Source organism: Emys orbicularis, chromosome 4 (genome assembly GCF_028017835.1).
Source record: "Emys orbicularis isolate rEmyOrb1 chromosome 4, rEmyOrb1.hap1, whole genome shotgun sequence".
NCBI lineage: Eukaryota > Metazoa > Chordata > Testudines > Emydidae > Emys > Emys orbicularis.
Window position 1 is genome coordinate 25847291 of NC_088686.1, and position 22040 is coordinate 25869330.

The 22040-nt window shown below is 44.7% G+C and overlaps 1 protein-coding gene across 1 annotated transcript in view; it reads right to left on the reverse strand.

Moving 5' to 3' along the window:
* The window catches only part of HHIPL1 (HHIP like 1), a 30961-nt gene extending 10476 nt beyond the window's left edge, over positions 1-20485 (reverse strand). Inside the window, exons 1-4 of the mRNA XM_065404018.1 lie at positions 20183-20485; positions 10486-11132; positions 6679-6822; positions 1869-2197 (exon numbers count right to left, since the gene is read on the reverse strand). Coding sequence (XP_065260090.1) covers positions 1869-2197; positions 6679-6822; positions 10486-11132; positions 20183-20485 — 1423 coding nt within the window. The remainder of the gene's footprint in view (positions 1-1868; positions 2198-6678; positions 6823-10485; positions 11133-20182) is intronic.
* Between the last annotated feature and the right edge of the window lie 1555 nt (positions 20486-22040).

Consider the following 22040-nt stretch of genomic DNA (forward strand, 5'->3'; position numbering starts at 1 on the left):
ACATCCTGACAGTGTTGCCATATTTGATGCAAAATCTGCATGAAATCACCACAAAACATCGCCAGGGTAGAGAGTCATTTTGTGGCTCTCTAGGGCTCCATCTTAAAAGTTTCCTCCCTCTCCTCCCTCTCTCCTGAATATAGGGACAGAGGGCACATGTATATGGGGGCAAGAGGTCATGCATTTCTCCTCTCTATCCCTCTTCTCCCTCACAGCAGCTAGGAAATTGGAGAAGGGAAATGTATTTCTCTCCCCATCCTGTTTTCCCCCACACTTATTTGCTGGGAATCCAAAGGGCTCAGCACTCTCCTGCAGTCTCTCAGCGTGTACTCCCACGACTGGCTCTGGGAGAGCCTTGAATGGCAGCTTGACACTCAACCCGCTGCTCTAGAGCCTCATCTCTCTGAAGCGACCGCTGTAGCTGAGCTCGAATGGGCACTGATGAGATCTGAAGGGAATCCTAGGCAGCCCTCTTCTGTCAACAAATGTAACTCTCTGCCTTGGGAAGATGAGGGTACTGTGGGTGAGGAAGGCCAGATGGGAAATCCCTTGTTGAGGACAAGAAAATTAATGAGCTGTTTCCATAAAGAAAGCAGTTTACACAACATAACACTGGACCTGATCCTGAGAGCTGCCAAGCCCTTCCCACTCCCCTTAACTATATGGTGCATTCATGTATTGTAAGGGTCAGGGCAGAAGGGAAGCTATGCTGTATCATTTTTATATATCCATCTAAAGTAGTTACTTCTGACAACTCAATTTTTTTTATTTTAAAGAATCTATGAAAGCATCAGAAACTGTTCTGAACCCACCGTGTCACTGATAAAGAGGTTCCCATTAACGTAGCTTAAGTAACTGACACACAGAAAGGCATTAAAAGGACACTTAAAAGGCTATTTTTTCAGTGGCAGAAGGAAGAGAATTCAGACTTAAAATGTGCCACGTGCCTTCCAACCCATTAACCCACATTTTATAGCTCTTAACGTCCTTTCCCATGTATCAATTTCCTTATATTTAAATTCATAGGAAGATGATGTTTATATGGCAAAAAGAAAAAAGTAGGGTGTTGAACAACATAAAAACACAATGGGCCGGATGCTTGGCTGGTGTAAAGTGGTGTCACTCCATTGGCTGCAGTGAAGATATGCCAATTTACTCCCACTGAAGCTGTGGCCCAAAATCCAGACACATTTATGGCATGGCGTGCCCTGAGATTTACTATGTTGACCAAACTGTAGCAGACAGCATGTGTACTGAGTCCAAGTGTTAAAAATAAAAAGTTAAGAGTGTTTTCCTTTTGGGATTAAAAAAAATAAATCATCACACTGCATACAGAGTAGCCTTTTAAAAGCTGGCAGAGTGACCAATCCATGTAGGAGAATAATAGCTTGAAGAATCTCTCTTTATGAAGCTAAACCATTTATAAGTTATGGAGATAAATAAGTAAAATGTTAATATCTCAGGGGCTAGGTGTTGGATAAAGCAAATAGCTCTGACTTCCACAGACTTGCATATAAGTGTTGCTTATGTAGCAAAAATGAAAATTGTCCCTCATGCATATTTGTCCAAATCACAGAACCACCATGAAAACTTGGTACAGTTTGGTATAATTAGCAGCACATTTGGCTAAGAAGTGGAATAGCCAGGGCATTAAAGTTCAGTTCATTTTTCTCGTAACTCAGAAATGGCAAACGTTTTTAATGTAACTTCTCAAGTCAGCTTGCTCCCAGGATGAGGCTGTATATGCCAAGTTTAAACCCAAAAATACATGTTTGCAACTGCACAATCAACCTGTGAAAGCAGAAGTCAATAATGGAAGTGCAGGCACCACCCAATACCAAGGTCATTTATTTAGAGTGTATAATTACCTAGTGAGGAATTGGTGCAAAGTTTCTTATCATAACAGCTGAATCCTTCCCTTGCTCTCCAGCCATAATTTTTTCCTTTCTCTATAATATCAACTTCTTCAAATTTATTCTGTCCTACATCTCCGCAGAAAAGTCGCCCTTTCCCTTCCTTTGTGTAGGGTTCGCCCCTATCGAAAGAGCAGCGCCACATATTTCTCACCCCGTATGCATAGACTTCAGGTCGAGCTTTTGGGTCACTAACAAAAGGGTTGTCTGGAGGGATTCTATAAAGAGGTCCACGGTCATTATTGTCCACATTGATCCGTAACACCTTGCCTAGCAATGTTGATCTGTATTTGTTCAAAAGAGAGGGGGGGGGGGGGGGAGACAGCACTCTCTTAAACACATATTCTTAACCAAAGATAAGTTGTTTTTTTAAAATGCAGTCTAAGATTTCATAATTTCTATTTCAGAAAACAAGTTTTTCAGTGCATCAAAAATTAATGTAGTTGAAGTTTATGCGAGCCAATCTACGCAGTTTAAAGTAAGCTAGAACTTTGCCAAGGGCTTTAATGAGGGCAGGATTTAGTCTTACATACAAAAGAAAAACTGATTTAAGTAAAAAATTAAGGCCCTGATTCTGCAAACATTCACACATTTCACTTTAAGCATCTAAGGAGATCTATAGACCTCAGTGTGACTGCTATGGGAGAATGGGAGAAAAGTTAAATTGGCAGGTTAGCGTTTGCAGGACTGCAGCCTAAGTGAATTTATTGCTCATGAAAAATGCCAGATGGACGGAAGCCCTCTATTTATCCCCAGAATAGGTGGCGGCAGCAGTGCAAGCTTCCTCACCAAGATCCAGCAGTGAAGATTAATGGGATCACCTCCCAGGGTGAGGGCAGTTTCCTTGCCCAATCAGACATTGGCCTCTTTGCTGCCAACAAGGGTGCCAGTTGTGGTAGAACTTTTTGTTATCTGGATATTTGTACTTAAGCAACTGGACCAAGACCATCTATCTCATTTTGCATGGGCCACTGAACAGCCTTCATATAGTAATGACTTTTTGGGACTACGAACATGGCAGATTTAAACTGGTGTCTTGGAAATGAAAAGTTCTATAGTCCCCATCTAGATCCTAGAAAACTGGGCTCAGTTCAGTATATTGTGGCTAAAAATTGGGTTTGTGTTTCAGATTTTAATAGCTCTTTAAAAAACACATTCATTACTGTTGTAATGTAAATTAGCATAATAACAATGCTTAATATGCAAAGAAAGGGTTGCAGTAACAAAGCTTCCTATATAGTAACAAGATTTATGACAGCACTTGGTTCATTATGGCAACTATGCTACATACTGAAAGTGTAAGGAAAATGAAATGCAGTGCAGTCAGCAGCTAATTTCCAAACGTAAGTATTGTGGGTGTTTGTTCAGCATTGCAAAATTGCATAATCTAGATTAGGGAAGAGCTCCGTTCTGAATTATTTATTTTTAAATGAAGACATTTTGGTTTAATGGAAACGTGGTCTAATGGATAAGCCACAGGACTTGGAGTCAACATATCTAGGTTTTATTGCATTATAGCATGAAATTAAAACCAAAGGCATTTTCTATAATTCCTGTAATTTTTACCTTCAAAAGACAAGAATACTGCTTTAATGTCTGTTGAGGAAACTGGAATTACACATTTAAGGAAACAATAAACATAACTAGAAAAATACAAAAAGAACAGGAGTACTTGTGGCACCTTAGAAGTAAAAGAGATAAGCCATGGGGAGAGGAACTGTATTTTTCTAGGTTTCAAAGTAGCAGCCGTGTTAGTCTGTATCTGCAAAAAGAACAGGAGTACTTGTGGCACCTTAGAGACTAACAAATTTATTTGAGCATAAGCTTTCGTGGGCTACAGCCCACTTCATTGGATGCATGTAGTGGAAAATACAGTAGGAAGATATATATATATACACACAGAGAACATGAAACAATGGGTGTTACCATACACACTATAAGGAGAGTGATCAGTGAAGGTGAGCTTTTATCAGCAGGAGAGAAAAAGAACTGTTTGTAGTGGTAATGAAAATGGCCCATTTCCGGCAATTGACAAGGAGATATGAGGAACTGGGGGGGGGGGGGGGGAGAGGAATAAGCATGGGGAAATAGTTTTACTTTGTGTAATGGCCCATCCACTCCCAGTCTTTATTCAAGCCTAATTTAATGGTGTCCAATTTGCAAATTAATTCCAATTCAGCAGTCTCTCATTGGAGTCTGTTTTTGAAGTTTTTTTGTTGTAATATTGCGACGTTTAGGTCTGTAATCGATTGGCCAGGGAGATTGAAGTGTTCTCCAACTGGTTTTTGACTGTTATAATTCTTGACGTCTGATTTGTGTCCATTTATTCTTTTGCGTAGAGACCATCCGCTTTGGCCAATGTACATGGCAAAGGGGCATTGCTGGCACATGATGGCATATATCACATTGGTAGATGTGCAGGTGAACGAGCCTCTGATAGTGTGGCTGATGTGATTAGGTCCTATGATGATATCCCCTGAATAGATATGTAGACAGAGTTGGCAACGGGCTTTGTTGCAAGGATAGGTTCCTGGGTTAGTGTTTTTGTTGTGTGGTGTGTGGTTGCTTCAGGTTTGGGGGCTGTCTGTAAGCAAGGACTGGCCTGTCTCCCAAGATCTGTGAGAGTGATGGATCGTCCTTCAGGATAGGTTGTAGATCCTTGATGATGCGCTGGACAGGTTTTAGTTGGGGGCTGAAGGTGATGGCTAGTGGCGTTCTGTTACTTTCTTTGTTGGGCCTGTCCTGTAGTAGGTGACTTCTGGGTACTCTTCTGGCTCTGTCAATCTGTTTTTTCACTTCAGCAGGTGGGTATTGTAGTTGTAAGAACGCTTGATAGAGATCTTGTAGGTGTTTGTCTCTGTCTGAGGGGTTGAAGCAAATGCGATTATATCGTAGAGCTTGGCTGCAGTGTAGACAATGGATCGAGTGGTGTGGTCTGGATGAAAGCTGGAGGCATGTAGGTAAGTATAGCGGTCAGTAGTTTTCCAGTATAGGGTGGTGTTTATGTGGCCATCGTTTATTAGTACTGTAGTGTCCAGGAAGTGGATCTCTTGTGTGGACTGGTCCAGGCTGAGGTTGATGGTGGGGTGGAAATTGTTGAAATCATGATGGAATTCCTCAAGGGCTTCTTTTCCATGGGTCCAGATGATGAAGATGTCATCACGTAGCGCAAGTAAAGTAGGGGCATTAGGGGACGAGAGCTGAGTCAGCCCGATGCCAACTCTGTCCACATATCTATTCAAGTGACATCATCATCGGGCCTAATCACATCAGCCATACCATCAGGGGCTCGTTCACCTGTACATCTACCAATGTGATATATGCCATCATGTGCCAGCAATGCCCCTCTGCCATGTACATTGGCCAAACCGGACAGTCTCTACGCAAAAGAATTAATGGACACAAATCTGACATCAGGAATCATAATACTCAAAAACCAGTGGGAGAACACTTTAACCTGTCTGGCCATTCTATGACAGACCTGCGGGTGGCTATCTTAAAACAGAAAAACTTCAAAAACAGACTCCAACGAGAGACTGCTGAGCTGGAATTGATATGCAAACTAGACACAATCAACTCAGGATTAAATAAAGACTGGGAATGGCTGAGCCATTACAAACATTGAATCTATCTCCCCTTGTAAGTATTTTCACACTTGCTTCTTATCAAACTGTCTGTACTGAGCTATCTTGATTATCACTTCAAAAGTTTTTTTTTCTCTTACTTAATTGGCCTCTCAGAGTTGGTAAGACAACTCCCACCTGTTCATGCTCTCTGTATGTGTGTATATATATCTCCTCAATATATGTTTTACTCTATATGCATCTGAAGAAGTGGGTTGTAGCCCACGGCTGCTACTCTGAAACCTGTCATAAAAATGTTGGCATACTATGGGGCCATGCAGGTACCCATAGCAGTGCCACTGATTTGAAAGTACACACTGTCCCCAAATGTGAAATAGTTATGCGTGAGGACAAAGTTACAAAGTTCAGCCACCAGGTTTGCCGTGACATTATCGGGGATACTGTTCCTGACGGCTTGTAGTCCATCTTTGTGTGAAATGTTGGTGTAGAGGGCTTCTACATCCATAGTGGCTAGGATGGTGTTTTCAGGAAGATCACTAATGGATTGTAGTTTCCTCAGGAAGTCAGTGGTGTCTCGAAGATAGCTAGGAGTGCTGGTAGCGTAGGGCCTGAGGAGGGAGTCTACATAGCCAGACAATCCTGCTGTCAGGGTGCCAATGCCTGAGATGATGGGGCATCCAGGATTTCCAGGTTTATGGATCTTGGGTAGCAGACAGAATACCCCTGCTCGGTATATTTCCCCATGCTTATTTCCCCCCTCCCCCTACAGTTCCTCATATCTCCTTGTCAATTGCCGGAAATGGGCCATTTTCATTACCACTACAAACAGTTCTTTTTCTCTCCTCTGATAAAAGCTCACCTTCACTGATCACTCTCCTTATAGTGTGTATGGTAACACCCATTGTTTCATGTTCTCTGTGTATATATATATCTTCCTACTGTATTTTCCACTACATGCATCCAATGAAGTGGGCTGTAGCCCACGAAAGCTTATGCTCAAATAAATTTGTTAGTCTCTAAGGTGCCATAAGTACTCCTGTTCTTTCTGCAGATACAGACTAACACGGCTGCTACTTTGAAACCTAGAAAAATACAGTTCCTCTCCCCATGGCTTATTTCTTTTACTTCCCCCCTCCCCGCCCCCAACACACAAAGTTGCACACAGACTTGGAGGCTCATACTTGTTTTGAGCATTTCCAAACGTCCCAAAAGGATCGCCAGCCATGCCTCCATCCCCAGTAAATATGTAAAGATAACCATCATATCCAAAGAGTAGCTCTCCTCCATTGTGATTGGAAGCTGGCTCTTCTACCTCCAGAATTATCCTGATCATAAACAGGAATGAAGCATTATCAATATTGGGTAAGTTATAATCAAAAGGCACAGTAGCACACTGTATGCGGACCAAGAAAAACACAAATCTTCCTCCAGACCCTGGTTATAGAATTTTGCTTTGTCCTCGCTCTAGAGAAATCAGAGATGTTTCTTTTACATGCTACACACAGTGGGCCAGCTTTTGATTTCAGACACACTATTTTTTGAGCCATACAGTACTGTGCACTAGTCATCTGGAATCCCAAATGGTGCAACAGGGCAGACAGTTGATTTTATTATTTTAGATAAATTCACAACATTTTTAATTATATGGAACCATCACATTGTACAGTAAGGAACCTGTGTAACCTGTATTTTTTTTTGTTACCCCTGTCCTCCCCCTCTTCGTGCCTTTTGTTTGTTGCTTCTCGTTTCCAATCAGACTGTAAGCTATAAGGTGTAGGACCGAGGTCTACTTGTGCATTTGCACAGCGCCCAGCACAATGCAGCTACAATTCTGACTGGAGCATTCAGAGCTACTTCTTTACAAATATTAAATAATAACAACAATAAAACTCAAGGCTTGAGGCACAAATGATTAAGGAGAATTACAGATGCATATTTCACTTGCTCCTGGAATCTGTAAATTACTGAACCACAAACTTAAATTATTTTTAAAGTGACATCCTTAACATATTCACACTCTGTCAACACAAGTATTCTGATTATTGTTCAAAACAACACCTAACATTTTTGTTAACTGAAAGAAATTTGAGGAAAGAAATCTGTTTTCAGCTTGTTTACTTCGTGCATTTGGCATCACTAAGTATAGCAAACAATTAAATATAAGAAAACATGATTAAAAAAATACACATTCTGGCAGTGTGATTCGGGGCAAGTGTAACACTTGAAATGTATTTTACTTTCTTATTTAAAAAAAACCTGTATTTCAAGTTGACAGTCTCTAATATCTGTAAAAATAATTGATCAGATAACAACAAACTGCAATATGTTGCATTAATGTTGTTCCCTCTCCTTCTGAAAGATCCTAAAGCGCACTGTAAACAGATAAACAGATAAACAGATAAACTAGCCACGTAAGGATCAATTCATCCACCACTAAACTTCAGCACCTCTAGAATGGAGTAGCTGTTCAACAGCAGATCTTCACTTTTACACGTGGGTAGTGTTTTGAAGGATACTGTAAGCAATAGAAACCTACTTTCTGTTCAGCTGCTCCCAAAGCAAAGGGATTTTTCAGTACAGCAAGACAAACTGAGTTATTAATAAACCTGAAGGCAAACAGAACATATACATTCTCACTCTTAATGCTAATGGAACCCCACGCAGGGTTACAGGCCTGACTATCCATCTCTGGACAATATTCACAGTGAAGTCAATGGAAGCCTTGCCAAAGTAAGGACAGCAGGACCAGGGTTTGCTTTTTTCAGGTTGCAGCATTAATCTATTTTTGTAATGAACATTGTAGTAGTTATGGAAGAGGTTACAAACTTAGAGCCTGATGGGTCTTCATTCAACAGCACAGCACGAGAGTAAACGTTTGCAGGTTTAGGCCACTGATTCATTTCTCAAGGCTCTTCTCCTGTCCACATCTAAATTCCTTTTAAAGACTCACTTCTGCCATTCTGCCTAAAGGGAACTAAGCTGACATACATAAACTGTCGTTCCTCTTCCCCTAACCTCTGTCTGTCACTAGATTGTGACTTCTTTGGAGCAAGGATCCTCATTCTTGAGTGTTTGGAAAGTACCTAACACATTGTGGGTGCTAGCATAAAGATATTAAAATGAATAATATTCAGTGCTCTCATAAAACTGTAATTTTATGGTCCTACCCCAGATTATAAACTTTATAAATCAGTCCTGCTTTGTCCTTCATGCAAAACTTCAATTATCTTTGCACTGTAGGTGCAGAGCAACAGCAGAATCAGATTAGCTAACTCAGAATCCGTAAAACATTTTTAATAAGAAAAATATAGTTATGCTTAAAAATAGTGCAGTTAATATGTTTGGCCTGTGCCTTAATTCCGTATATTAAGCAATGAAACATCAACATTTATGAAACCAAAACCTTACACTGCCTTCAGGGATGCCTGGTTTTAGAAGAATAGGATGCTCCAATTCACTGTAATGCAAACTTTTAAAATGCATAAGATTATTACATGCAAAATGTATTCTTTTTAAATAATACTCTATGCACTTCACACATTTCATAATTTACTGTACATATTTTGGTTTGGCATATATAGTAATTAGAATTATCTTATATAGTGTCTCATACAAATGTATCTCAGGATGTTGCATAATTATTACACATTTCTATCTAGCTAAGGTATTTATAGGGTCCCCCATTACCATAGTATCTGGGGACCTCATAATATTTAATTAATTTATCCTCACAACACCCTGTGAGGTAGAAATGTGGTATTAATTCCCATTTTACAGATGGGAAACTGAGGCACAGAGAGGCTAAGTGATCTGTCCAAGGTCACACAGGAAGTCGGTGGCACAGCAGGGACTTGAGCTCTCCCAAGCCCTAAACTAGTACCCCGAACCATCCTTTCTCTGAATTTTGTGCCTATAAGAGTAATAAATAACAACAGATACTATAGCTGCAGAATTATACAACACTTCAGGGTAGCTGAAGAAGATACTGAAAGGCACTGAGAAGAGAGAACAGGTAGATTTTAGGAGGACATTTTAAAAGAGATGGATAGTCAAAACAGAGATATAGAGAGGCTGTCTATGAGAGCAATAGCACAGGAGAAAGCCCTTTCATATTAATGCGTGTGAGACTGTGGGGAGGGAAGGAAAGGAAGTGTATGATAGATGAGCATATGAAGTGGCAAGTAAGATGGTTTTCAGAGCCTCTGCTTTAAGAGTGATGAATTAAAATATTATTTTCTAGTAACTTTAAATGTGCTGAGTTGATGAGCCCAAAATGTGCTCATAACAGTGTGATTATAGGAAGAGCATGGCAAATTCAAATAAATGCAACTGTATTTATTTCATTCGAAAAGATACACATTTATTTGAATGCACACACCATAGGAATGCACCATCACTCAGCTAAGCATACTGGGCCAAATTAATCTTTGGTGTAACATCGCTGACTTCATTTATATTGACTTCAGTGACATTCCAGTAGGGATGAACTTGACTCACACAGCGCAGAAGTATACTTGTGGTCAAGGTTTCTCTCTCTCCTTTTTCTTTCTTACACAGCAGTCAAACCAAGGAAATTAAATGCAAAAAACTTTATGCAACATTACAGTTAAATCTTTAGATATTCAACAGTTAGGAAATTCAAATGTTTTATTCCAGGGCAACTGTAATTCATCCACATTGAACATGTATCTTTTATACCTTAATACATACCTGTGCAAAATGAAGCAGGTACAATTACTCTGGGGGAAAGGGTTTTGAATTTTCTGACCTTTGTACATTAAAATCAAATCTCAATTATGAATTAATGTCTTTTTTTCCCTTTAAAGTTACAGTATAAATAGACTAGGACTTACTTCATATAAAATTAGAACGAAAGAGCAATATTAAGCCAAATTAATCTTGTTTATTGTGTTAGCAGGCCTTTAAAAATGCATGAAATTTTCTTTGAAATCTTAAATAAATTTGACAGATAAATGTGTATACAATACCTTTCAGAACTATGGTCCAAAGTATTCATGTCATCAGGAGAAATTCTGAACTCACTTATTCGGATTCTCTCTTCAAAATGAACTTCAACTGAATAGTAGACATACACTTTACCATTAAATTTGAATTTAGGATGGAAGACAATACCTAAAAAACCTCTCTCGTCTCCTTCCCAAGGTGAGGTAAGTACTGCTTCACTGATGTTCAGAAATGGCTTTTCCAGCCTTGACCGATCTGGGAGGTAGGTCCAAACTAAACCAACTTGTTCGGCAATGAAAAATCTGTGAGTTCCATCATTTGCATGCACCATAGCAACAGGATTCCGCAGACCATTAGCTACCTCTAATAGGCACAACTGGAGACAGCCCTCTGAGTCAGCAGTCACTAACCCAAGGTTTTGATTAAGATTCTGATTTACCAGCAGGCGAGGGAAACAATAGTCCACATCATCAAGTGACAAATAGCGGCAGAACTTTGCCATATTGTTTTCCAGGACTAATAATTCTTTGTCCATAGAGAGATAGCGAAACATGGACCTGCATTTTTGCCACATCTGCTCACAGTATTCTTGGCAAAGTCCTGCCACTGTCCGCAAGGGAGTGGAAGGATCCTCAGCATCATACAAGTGAGCAGCATAGGGGGAGCATTCCTACAGAAAGAGAGGAAACCTCAGTCACTTCAAAATGTGGCTGAAAAAATGTCACCAAAATAAGAAAATTCACCTTATCACAACAACAACATGCATGTGACTCACTGTGCAAATATATTTACATACATAGAGATCTCAGACCTCTGAAAATGATTCATCCCAACAATTGAGGTAATAACCTTAAGTACAGATGGTGGGAGCCGGGTTTCAATGAGAGTTCCCAAATGTGGATTCAGGTATTCAAGCCTGAGTACCAACACATAAAAACTGGACCCAGGCTCATGGGTATGCTTAGTGTACATCACACCAATGTCCTAACAGAGGAAAAGTGAAGTTTTGTGTTACAGGCTCTAGTATCCAAAGATAGAGAGCCACCATAGCTTTACTCCAGCTTAATGCTGGAGCACCTGCATTGAAATCATGGAGTTACACCTGTAACTATAAAACTAGACCAACACTGAAGAATCAGGTCCCAAAATTTCCACATTGAAAGAAGCAGCAACTGAGCCATAGCTTTCTATAGCTTCCATTCCTCTTCAACTGATAAAGGCATGCACTGCTGTGACAGCAACATAGAGTGAGGGCCACAGATCTGTGAACACAAACTACATTTGATTACCCAACTACCTAACTAGCGAGTGCAAATGCACCTTGAGACCATTAAACTAGATTGTAAACTCTTAGGGTAGAGACTGTTCATGCTATGAGTAGGACCCTACCAAATTCACGGCCATGAAAAACACATCACGGTCTGTGAAATCTGGTCTCCCTCCATGAAATCTGGTCTTTTGTGTGCTTTTACCCTAATCTATACAGATTTCACAGGGGAGACCAGCATTTCTCAAATTGGGGCTCCTCACCCAAAAGGGAGTTGCAGGGGGAATCGCAAGGTTATTTTAGGGGGGTTGTGGTATTATCATCCTCACTTCTGCATGGCTTTCAGAGGGCGGCCAGAAAGCGGCAACGGTTGGCCAGGATCCAAGCTCTGAAGGCAGCGTCCCACCAGCAGCAGTGCAGAAGGAAGGATGGCAATACCATACCATGCCACCCTTACTTCTGCGCTGCAGCCTTCTGAGCTGGGCGGCTGGAGGGTGGCGGCTGCTGACTGAAGGCTCAGCTCTGCAGGCAGCAGCACAGAAGTAAGAGTGGCAATACCACACCATGCCATCCTTACTTCTGTGCTGCTGCCGGCAGCGGCTCTGCCTTCAGAGCTGGGCTCCTGGCCAGCAGCTGCCGCTCTCCAGCTGCCCAGCTCTGAAGGTAGAACTGCCGCCAGCAACAGTGCAGAAGTAAGGGTAGCAGTACTGCAACCCCCATACAATAACCTTGTCCCCCTCAAACTCCTTTTTGGGTCAGGACCCTTGCAATTACAACACAGTGAAATTTCACATTTAAATAGCTGAAATCATGAAATTTATGATTTTAAAAATCCTATGACTGTGAAATTGACCAAAATGGACCATGAATTTGGTAGGGCCCCAGCTATGAGATTTTACAGTGCCTATCATGAAAGGGTTCCAATTCAGACTGGGCCCTTTGGTAGCTACTGCAACACAAATAAACAGCAGTTTATGAAGATGCCCTGCCTAAGAACTGAATCAAATTTATATAAGGGTTATCTGTCACAAGCACATTTTCTTGACATAAGTCACTTAAATCCAGAAAACTACTTGTCTCTTACAAACTGACCAAAACATCCAGTTCTCTTGGTTTTCAGGTGCTTTTTTCTTGTCAAGTAATAATATATTACTTTCCACTTCTAATGCACCTTCCAGCCAAAGATATTAAAGTGCTCTATAACAATGCGATAAGCCTCAGTTGGTAAGGATTTTTATTTTCAAGTGATAGATAAGTAAATTGAGACAAAGAGAGGATGAATAATCTATCACATATCACCAAGCAAGTCTGTGGTATAGCTGGGAAAAGAAACCAACTCTCTTGAATAAATTTGTGCTTTAATTTTAGGGCCACACTTCTCCTAAGCAAAATGGGCTTAATTAAAAACAACAACCGCCACCACCAGTTTAGGTCATTAGTCAATGGTGAAAAGAAAAAAACATCCAAGATACCTATATTTAAATTAGCTGGTAAATATACACAATAGTAATACACACAATATTTCATTTTTATAACAGTTCTGGCATCTCCCATAATAAAGCAAGGGACTATGTAACAGATCTGGTTAGTGTGTAAAATAAGTTTTCTTACTATGTCAACCTATTCATTGCAAAATGAAGGTTATTATGCTGACTGCCCTTCAAATGAACAGCAATTAATGTGAACAAAAGGAGATTCAATGAAACAAAACACCAAAACTGCATACACAGATTGAGTAACTGCACACCAATTCACTTATGCAAATATAAAAGTGTGCAAGGCATAGCAGATAAGCTGGCATATTTCCTGGTGCATTTGTTGTGGCCATGACTGAAAATTTGGTCTTAAAAGTGAAACCTTAATACAAAACAGCAAGAGAATTCCAACTTAAAGCTGTTATAGCATTCATATTGGCCACACATGCATAACTCACGTTGACATCAATGGAGTTCCACAGGCATATGGAGAAGAAAACAGACTCATATTAAATGCTGTAGTACATATGGTTCTCTGACAGGAACTCTCAAACCAGGCAGTCATCTTACACTCCATATGTACCATACACCAATATTTTGGTTTCAATACAGGAGATAAAAATGGCATAGAAGCATGAATGCCTAATTCCTTTGTTACTGTGTTTGACGCTTAGTCTTAAGTCAGTGTTAATAACAGAAGATATTGTTGATAACCTTATATGCAAGTCATAACATATCTGTGGTGCCATTATATACACACAGTAACATCCCATTGGAAGTGATGTGCAAAAGATTAACGACCAGCCAAATACTGCACTGAACCATGTTTCTGTAGTATTTTCCACTACTAAAATGCTCAAAGTTGGGAGATCTTCTGATTCTGAATCCGAAATACATGAAGCCTGATCTTGAAATTCTTTGCTTGTGAATCAAGTGGTGCATTCAACCCTTAATGTTATTTTATTTGTTGTGTTCACTTAAGTTATAACGTTGACTGACTTTGCACTGAATCCAGGGCACAGCATGACCAACAGATCTAAATTCTCTTCTACAAATTACAAGCTACACTGTTTTATTAATGTTTTTAATTGAACTCTTGTAGGGCTTGATACAGAGCGCATGGAAGCTAGTGGACAAGACTGGGCAGGCCAATACCGTGATAAGAATTGAAAGAAACACTGTCAGTAATTTAAGTAGCTGGCTGGATTTGTTATATAAGCCTCAATTATTTAGGCAGCTAACTTACAGAGTTACAAAAAATATTTACCTAAGGACTGACATTAATTGCAACAGTTAGAATCAGGTTGGGTACTCAGATCCAGCAATGATTTACCTGTGGTATCAGTTTGGCAGTTCTGATGCAAGTTTTTAGAAAAGTGTTCTACTTTCCACTTAACCTTTGATATTTCTTATCAATTTCAACCTAGGAAGCACAATACTCTTACTTTTAAAAATGATATACTTATTTAGGAGGTTGTAGTTTAATGGGAATCAAAGCCTTTGCCCTCCATCTCTTTACAAAAGTTTTCACCAGGCTGTACTCATACATGTACTTATTTTCACTTTATATAGTTTGTCCTGAGCCCCTTCCTTGCTGCTTTGCAGCACTAAAGCAGCCTTAACTGGCTCCTTGAAAATTTCACCTGAGATGGAAAGTCTTTGAACAGCATAAAGCAGGGATTGGCAACCTTTGGCACACGGCTCGTCAGGGAAATCCACTGGCGGGCCAGAACAATTTGTTTACCTGCAGCGTCCGCAGGTTCGGCCGATCGCAGCTCTCACTAGCCGCGGTTCGCCGTTCCAGACCAATGGGGGCTGCAGGAAGCAGTGGCCAGCACATCCCTCGGCCCGCGCTGCTTCCCGCCGCCCCCACTGGCTTGGAACAGCGAATCACAGCCAGTGGGAGCTGCGATTGGCCAAACCTGCGGACGCTGCAGGTAAACAAACCATGCCGCGTGCCGAAGGTTGCCGATCCCTGGCATAAAGTAACTATGAGGCCTCTTATGCGTCTCATTCCTGGCCCATAATGTAGGGGGTGTATCTAGTGAAAAGAGAGATGTTGCTGGGGCAACTCTTACAGCATGTTGACTGCCAGGTTCCTTGTGGCTCAGGCCCTAATTCAGCAAGCTTGAGTGTAACTTTAAACACGAGTACTTCCACTGAAAACAATGGGACTGCTCACATGCTTAACGTTAGGCACATGCTTAAATACCTTCCTCAATCAGGGCCCAAGTTAAAGCAGTTGTCAGGATTTCTCAGGGATTAAACTGTAGGCTGCAAAGGTGGCTTAAAGTCCAGTATATTTAAATCCATTGCTTTTGGGAGAGGTAATTTAGAGTGCAAAACTAACAGTTTTGATTAGCAGTCATTTATCTGTAACAGTTAAATTTTAAAAAGTCCACCAGTTTAAATTGAAAACTGGCTATGTTAAAATGGCACCTTATTCAATTGATCTGCTCCCCGTGGGTATTCATATCTGCCCACACTGGTTTTTACTAGGTTTTTATTCCAGTTAGCACTTCAGAGGCAACACAGCTCTAAGCAAATCGGATGGATTCTAGTCTGTATTGGGAACGGAAATAATACCACATAACAAATCACAGCTAAGGGGGGGAAACCCCTCACATTTAGAATACTCACAATCAGTACTAGAAAACTTGGAAGAGACATTTGTCAAAATAATTTGAATAAGGAATAAATTTGAGGAAATCATGATTGGTGAGCAAATGGAGACCTAAATGTGCTGAATAATTCACAAAGAATGATTTATTCATTCAGCTATAAAGGTATAAATTACATATATAATGAATGACTGCAAGGGAGGGTGTACTCCAGCATACATAACGTGGATCTGCCCATTTATGTTTCCGTGGCCAGAGTTGCCACTGTTGGCAGCTCTCAATGCTGCCATTTCTGGGTAGGTAAGATAATACCTACAGCTGGTCAAGAACATTTCCAAATAATTTTTTTTTGAAAAATACGTTGTTTTGTTGAAGCCTAAATATTTCATGGAGACATACTGATTTTGAGTAAGTTTCCAACGGGATAGCTTCGGAGCTTCAGGGTTGTCAGAGTGACTGGCTGAGGCAGGAGCAGATGCAGCTGGAGAAGGGGCTGGCTAGCATGGAAGCAGGCACAGCTGGAGCAGGAGCAAGGCAGTCTGTTGAAACTATTGGCAAGAGAAGCATTCCCAGCCAGGTAGTGATGTTGATCAGACTGGAGAGACTGCTTCCATTTGGAGCCCATATACCTGCCTTGGGATCACCTGGATGGGGCCTCACCTGTAAATAGGGCGAGCCAGAGTTCAGCCAATCACAACACCTGATGCCTCTGATGACTTCACTCTCTCTGGCTCATGGATGACTCATCAGGCTTAAGCAAACATAGGCCTGGTCTACACTACAGAGTTAGGTTGATGTAAAGCAGCTTATGTTGACCTAACTCCGTAAGTGTCTTCACTAAAACATCCCGCCCGCTGACGTAAGTCGCCCACTACACAGACTTAATAACTCCACGTCTGTGAGAGGCATAGAGTTTAAGTTGATGTACTTAGGCTGACACAGTATCCGTGTAGATACTGTGTTGCTTACATCGCCTGTTGCTGCTCGGGCGGCTGCAAGGCTCCAGCTGTCAGTGCCCCACAATGACGGTTAAATCACTGCAAGCACTCCTGGTGAGGATGTGCACTGCCAATAGGAGCATAGCGTGGACATTTAAACTAGATGCAATTACTGCAGTATGTCGACTTAACTTAAGTCGACTTAATTTGTAGCGTAGACATGCCCTCAGGCTCAGCGGTAACTCAGGGATGACTCACCAGGCTTAAGCAGAGGTTACTCAGGTTTAGGCAGGCTCAGAGGTATCACAAAGGTGAACTATCGAATTGAAAACCTAAGCGTTTCCACCCAAGAACAATGTTTCCACACAATTCTGTTTCACAAAAACATTTGAAAGGTTTTTCATTCCGATGTGGAACAAAACCAAAAGTTGTCATGAAATGGAATTGTTCATGGCCAAGTCTAAGGATACCCTAGTTTGCTGCAGAAGGCTAAGGATTGGATTCTCCAGTCCACTAAGGCCACATTGCTCCATGTAAGTGTAAACAGAGTTACTCCAGAACAGCAGAATCTAGTCCACAGCCCTCGGATGGAGTCAATTATGGGTTTTGGCCTGGGTGAGTAATGTATCTGAAGATACACAAGGCAGATTCTGAGGATGGGATAGCTGCTTTGTGCCAGATAGATGGCATTTTCTGTTATGCAGCTGTCGTGTATGGCCCAAGAGAATCCCCCTGGGTAGGAGGATCTTCTGGTGGCATACAGCTGGTATAGCAGCTTCTAGATCACATCCTCACCCCTCACTCTGCACTGATCCTTGCTACAGTTATGCTCCTTTGGGGCTGTTAGCCGCTGGCCTAAATCTGAGCAGCCTTAAGGCTGCTGTAACCCACTGCAGTGGAACTGTCTGATTCCACAGTGGCCCGGGGTTTCCAAGAGTAATTTTTTGCCCATCTGTGCACTGCCTCCTGGATTGGCACTGTGTACTATGTGACCATTTCTGGAGATCCAACCCAAAGCCTGGGTCCCCAAGTGGGAATGGGGCCCACAAAACTCCACTACACTTTATAAGATATTCATACATCCACTTCTTAAAGTCCCAGTGTGCCACTGTACATAATTGAAAGCGATCATCTTCTGCTTTGTCATCAGCCTTTTCCTTTACAGAAGAGTTTGGCATGTGACATGATTGCATTGTAAAGGCTGATCCTGAGTGTGCCAATTGGTTGATTTTGGATATGTTGCTACACAGATGTCCCATTATCTAGATTGCAATTCTTTGCTAGACACTTTCAAAGCTACCCATCCAAGAATTCGAGCGAAGTTATTTCCTGGTTTGGCGGTGAATCCATGAGTTTGACACTGTAACTGTCTACAAGGAAGGGATAGGATGGAACTCTCTCCAAATTCCAAACCATCCTTACACATGGGCCTTGCAAAGGTTAAAGGCAGCAGCCCCCAACCCCACTTTAGTGCTTCTCGGTGGAGAGATCACCTGATGACCCCATCCGTATAGCCCCCAACTAACAAAGCCCTAAGTGCAGAAGGAGGGAATAGGTGCAGACTCCCCAGGGGAGGTTGCAGTCCCTCATCTGACAGAACAGATCCTGGAAGCAGAGCCTACAGCGGAGGGGTCAGAGCTCAGAGTTCCCCACCTCGCAGAACAGGCCTTGCAGGGAGGGGGAAGGATGGGAAAGAGGGATGCAGAGTCCCTGCTCTCACCTGGGGAGGGGAGGGATAGAGTAGCAGGGGTGAGCTAGGGATACAGAGTCCCCTGACAGGACAGGCCCTGCAGGGAAAGGAGGGATAGATAGCAGGAGTGAGCTGGGGATGCAGAGTCATGTGCCAAGGCAGGCCCTGCAGGAAGGGAAGGGGCAGCAGGGGGTGCAGTGTCACCTGGGAGAACAGAGCAGGTCCTGCAGGGAAGGAAGGGCTGTGGGCACAGAGTCACCTGACAGACCAGGCCCCGCAGGGAGAGGTAGCAGGGGTGCAGTGTCACCTGGCAGAGCAGGCCCTCTAGGGAGAGGAGGAGTAGCAGGGGTGCAGTGTCACCTGGCAGAGCAGGCCCTGCAGGGAGCGGTAGCAGGGGTGCAGTGTCACCTGGCAGAGCAGGCCCTGCAGGGAGTTGTAGCAGGGGTGCAGTGTCACCTGGCAGAGCAGAACAGGGCCTGCAGGGAGGGGAGGGGTAGCAGGGGTGCAGTGTCACCTGGCAGAGCAGAGCAGAGCAGGCCCTGCAGGGAGGTGTAGCAGGGGTGCAGTGTCACCTGGCAGAGCAGAGCAGGCCCTGCAGGGAGGGGAGGGTAGCAGGGGTGCAGTGTCACCTGTTGAGTGACCAGACAGCAAGTGTGAAAAGTCGGGAAAGGGAGTGGGGGATAGTAGGTGCCTATATAAGAAAAAAAAACCAAAAATCAGGACTGTCTCTATAAAAGCAGGACATCTTGTCACCCTAGTCACCTGGCATAGCAGAGCAGGCCCCGCAGGGAGGGGAGGGGTAGCAGGGTGCAGTGTCACCTGGCATAGCAGAGCAGGCCCCGCAGGGAGGGGAGGGGTAGCAGGGTGCAGTGTCACCTGGCAGAGCAGAGCAGGCCCCGCAGGGAGGGGAGGGGTAGCAGGGTGCAGTGTCACCTGGCAGAGCAGAGCAGGCCCCGCAGGGAGGGGAGGGGTAGCAGGGTGCAGTGTCACCTGGCAGAGCAGAGCAGGCCCCGCAGGGAGGGGAGGGGTAGCAGGGGTGCAGTGTCACCTGGCATAGCAGAGCAGGCCCCGCAGGGAGGGGAGGAGTAGCAGGGTGCAGTGTCACCTGGCAGAGCAGAGCACGCCCCTCAGGGAGGGGAGGAGTACCAGGGTGCAGTGTCACCTGGCAGAGCAGAGCAGGCCCCGCAGGGAGGGGAGGAGTACCAGGGTGCAGTGTCACCTGGCAGAGCAGAGCAGGCCCCGCAGGGAGGGGAGGGGTAGCAGGGTGCAGTGTCACCTGGCAGAGCAGAGCAGGCCCCGCAGGGAGGGGAGGGGTAGCAGGGTGCAGTGTCACCTGGCAGAGCAGAGCAGGCCCCGCAGGGAGGGGAGGGGTAGCAGGGTGCAGTGTCACCTGGCATAGCAGAGCAGGCCCCGCAGGGAGGGGAGGAGTAGCAGGGTGCAGTGTCACCTGGCATAGCAGAGCAGGCCCCGCAGGGAGGGGAGGGGTAGCAGGGTGCAGTGTCACCTGGCATAGCAGAGCAGGCCCCGCAGGGAGGGGAGGGGTAGCAGGGGTGCAGTGTCACCTGGCATAGCAGAGCAGGCCCCGCAGGGAGGGGAGGAGTAGCAGGGTGCAGTGTCACCTGGCAGAGCAGAGCACGCCCCTCAGGGAGGGGAGGAGTACCAGGGTGCAGTGTCACCTGGCAGAGCAGAGCAGGCCCCGCAGGGAGGGGTAGCAGGGGTGCAGTGTCACCTGGCAGAGCAGGTCCTGCAGGTGGCTGGCGCAGGCGGCGTAGACAGGCTGGTCCAGGCGGCCGCTGATGCTGTAGTACCGCTCCATCAGCGCCCGGTCCTGCTCCGCGTCGCAGCAGCCGAAGTCCGAGTACTGCACGCAGAAGTCGAGCGGCTGCGGCGGCCTGAAGGGCGGCTTGAAGTCCAGGCACTGCGGGTGCGGGCGCACCTGGCCTAGCCCGGTCAGCAGCAGCAGCGCCAGGAGCGGGGGCCGCTGCCCCGGCCTGGCCCAGCCGGGACCCGGCGCCGCCTTGCCATGTGCCATGCTGGGCGCTGGGCTCAGTGCGGCGGAGAGCCTGGCCCCCGCCCGCTCACACGCCCCTCCAGGGCGGGCTCGGGTTATGCAATCCCCGGGCCGCCCCTTTGGCTGCGCCTCGCCCGGCCCTCCCACCCCTCCGGCGCTGGGGGCAGCCTGGCCACACTGGAACCCTGCTGGCCAGCAGAGGCGTGTCCCCGGCCGCCGGGGCGAGAGCTGGCCGGTCCCGCTCTCTGCTGCTAACGGTTCCCTAGGGCCGGGGGCCCCGGAGTCAGGCTGAAGCGCCGCCCCGGCTCTGGGCAGAGCCAAGAGCAGCTGCAGGGAAGGAAGCGCATGTGGAAGAAGCAACTTTGGCAAAGAAATTCTGGGCTGCGGCTCGGCCGGGGCGGGGATAGCTCCACATAGCTCAGGGCTGTGAGCAGTTCACCCCCCATCACATGGCGACACATAAAACCCCACAGTGACATAGGTGCTGCTGTGGCATTTCAGATACTACAGCCACCGGAGGGGTTCTCCCAACTCCACCTCCACAATTGGCCATGGCTAGAAATTAGAATTCACTCCAGCGGATACTGTCTACACCAGGCACTCAGTCAGTTTAGGGGGATTTTTCACACCCCTGTGTGACAGAGTTGGGTCAATCTGATTTTTTGGTATTGTCCAGCCCTAAGAGACATATTTAGGTCAACTTAACCCCCAATGTAGACACCACTAGGTGGATGGAAGAATTCTAGCTACTGCCTCTGGGAGAGGGGGGAAGGAGAGCTCAGTGGTTTGAGCATTGGCCTGCTAAATCCAGGGTTGTGAGCTCAATCCTTGAGGGGGCCATTTAGGGATCTGGGGCAAAAATCTGTCTGATTTAGTTGGGGATTGGTCCTGCTTTGAGCAGGGGGTTGGACTAAATGACTTCCTGAGGTCCCTTCCAACCCTGATAGTCTATGATTCTATGATTAACGACAGCAATGGAATCTCCCGGAATCGGCCTCAATCTCCAGGAACAATCTGGGAGATTTTAATAGGCCAAAAGTCCAGTTGGTAGCGCAGTGGGGCTAAGGCAGGCCCTGAAGCAGCTGGCATGTCCCTGCAGACTCTAGACCAGGGATCGGCAACCTTTCAGAAGTGATGTGCCTAGTCTTCATTTATTCACTCTGATTTAAGGTTTCGCGTGCCAGTAATACATTTTAACATTTTTAGAAGGTCTCTTTCTATAAGTCTATAATATATAACTAAACTAGTGTTGTATGTAAAGTAAATACGGTTTTTAAAATGCTTAAGAAGCTTCATTTAAAATTAAATTAAAATGCAGAACCCCCCAGAGCGGTGGCCAGGACCCGGGCAGTGTGAGTGCCGCCGAAAATCAGCTCGCGTGCTGCCTTCGGCACACGTGCCATAGGTTGCCTACCCTGCTCTAGACACAGGGGCAATCAGGGAGGCTCTGCGTGCTGCCCTCACCCAGAGCGCTGGCTCTGCAGCTCCCATTGGCCAGGAACCGCAGCCAATGGGAGCTGCGGGGGTGGTGCCTGTAGGCAGGGGCAATGTGCAGAGGCGCCTGGCCACCCCTGAG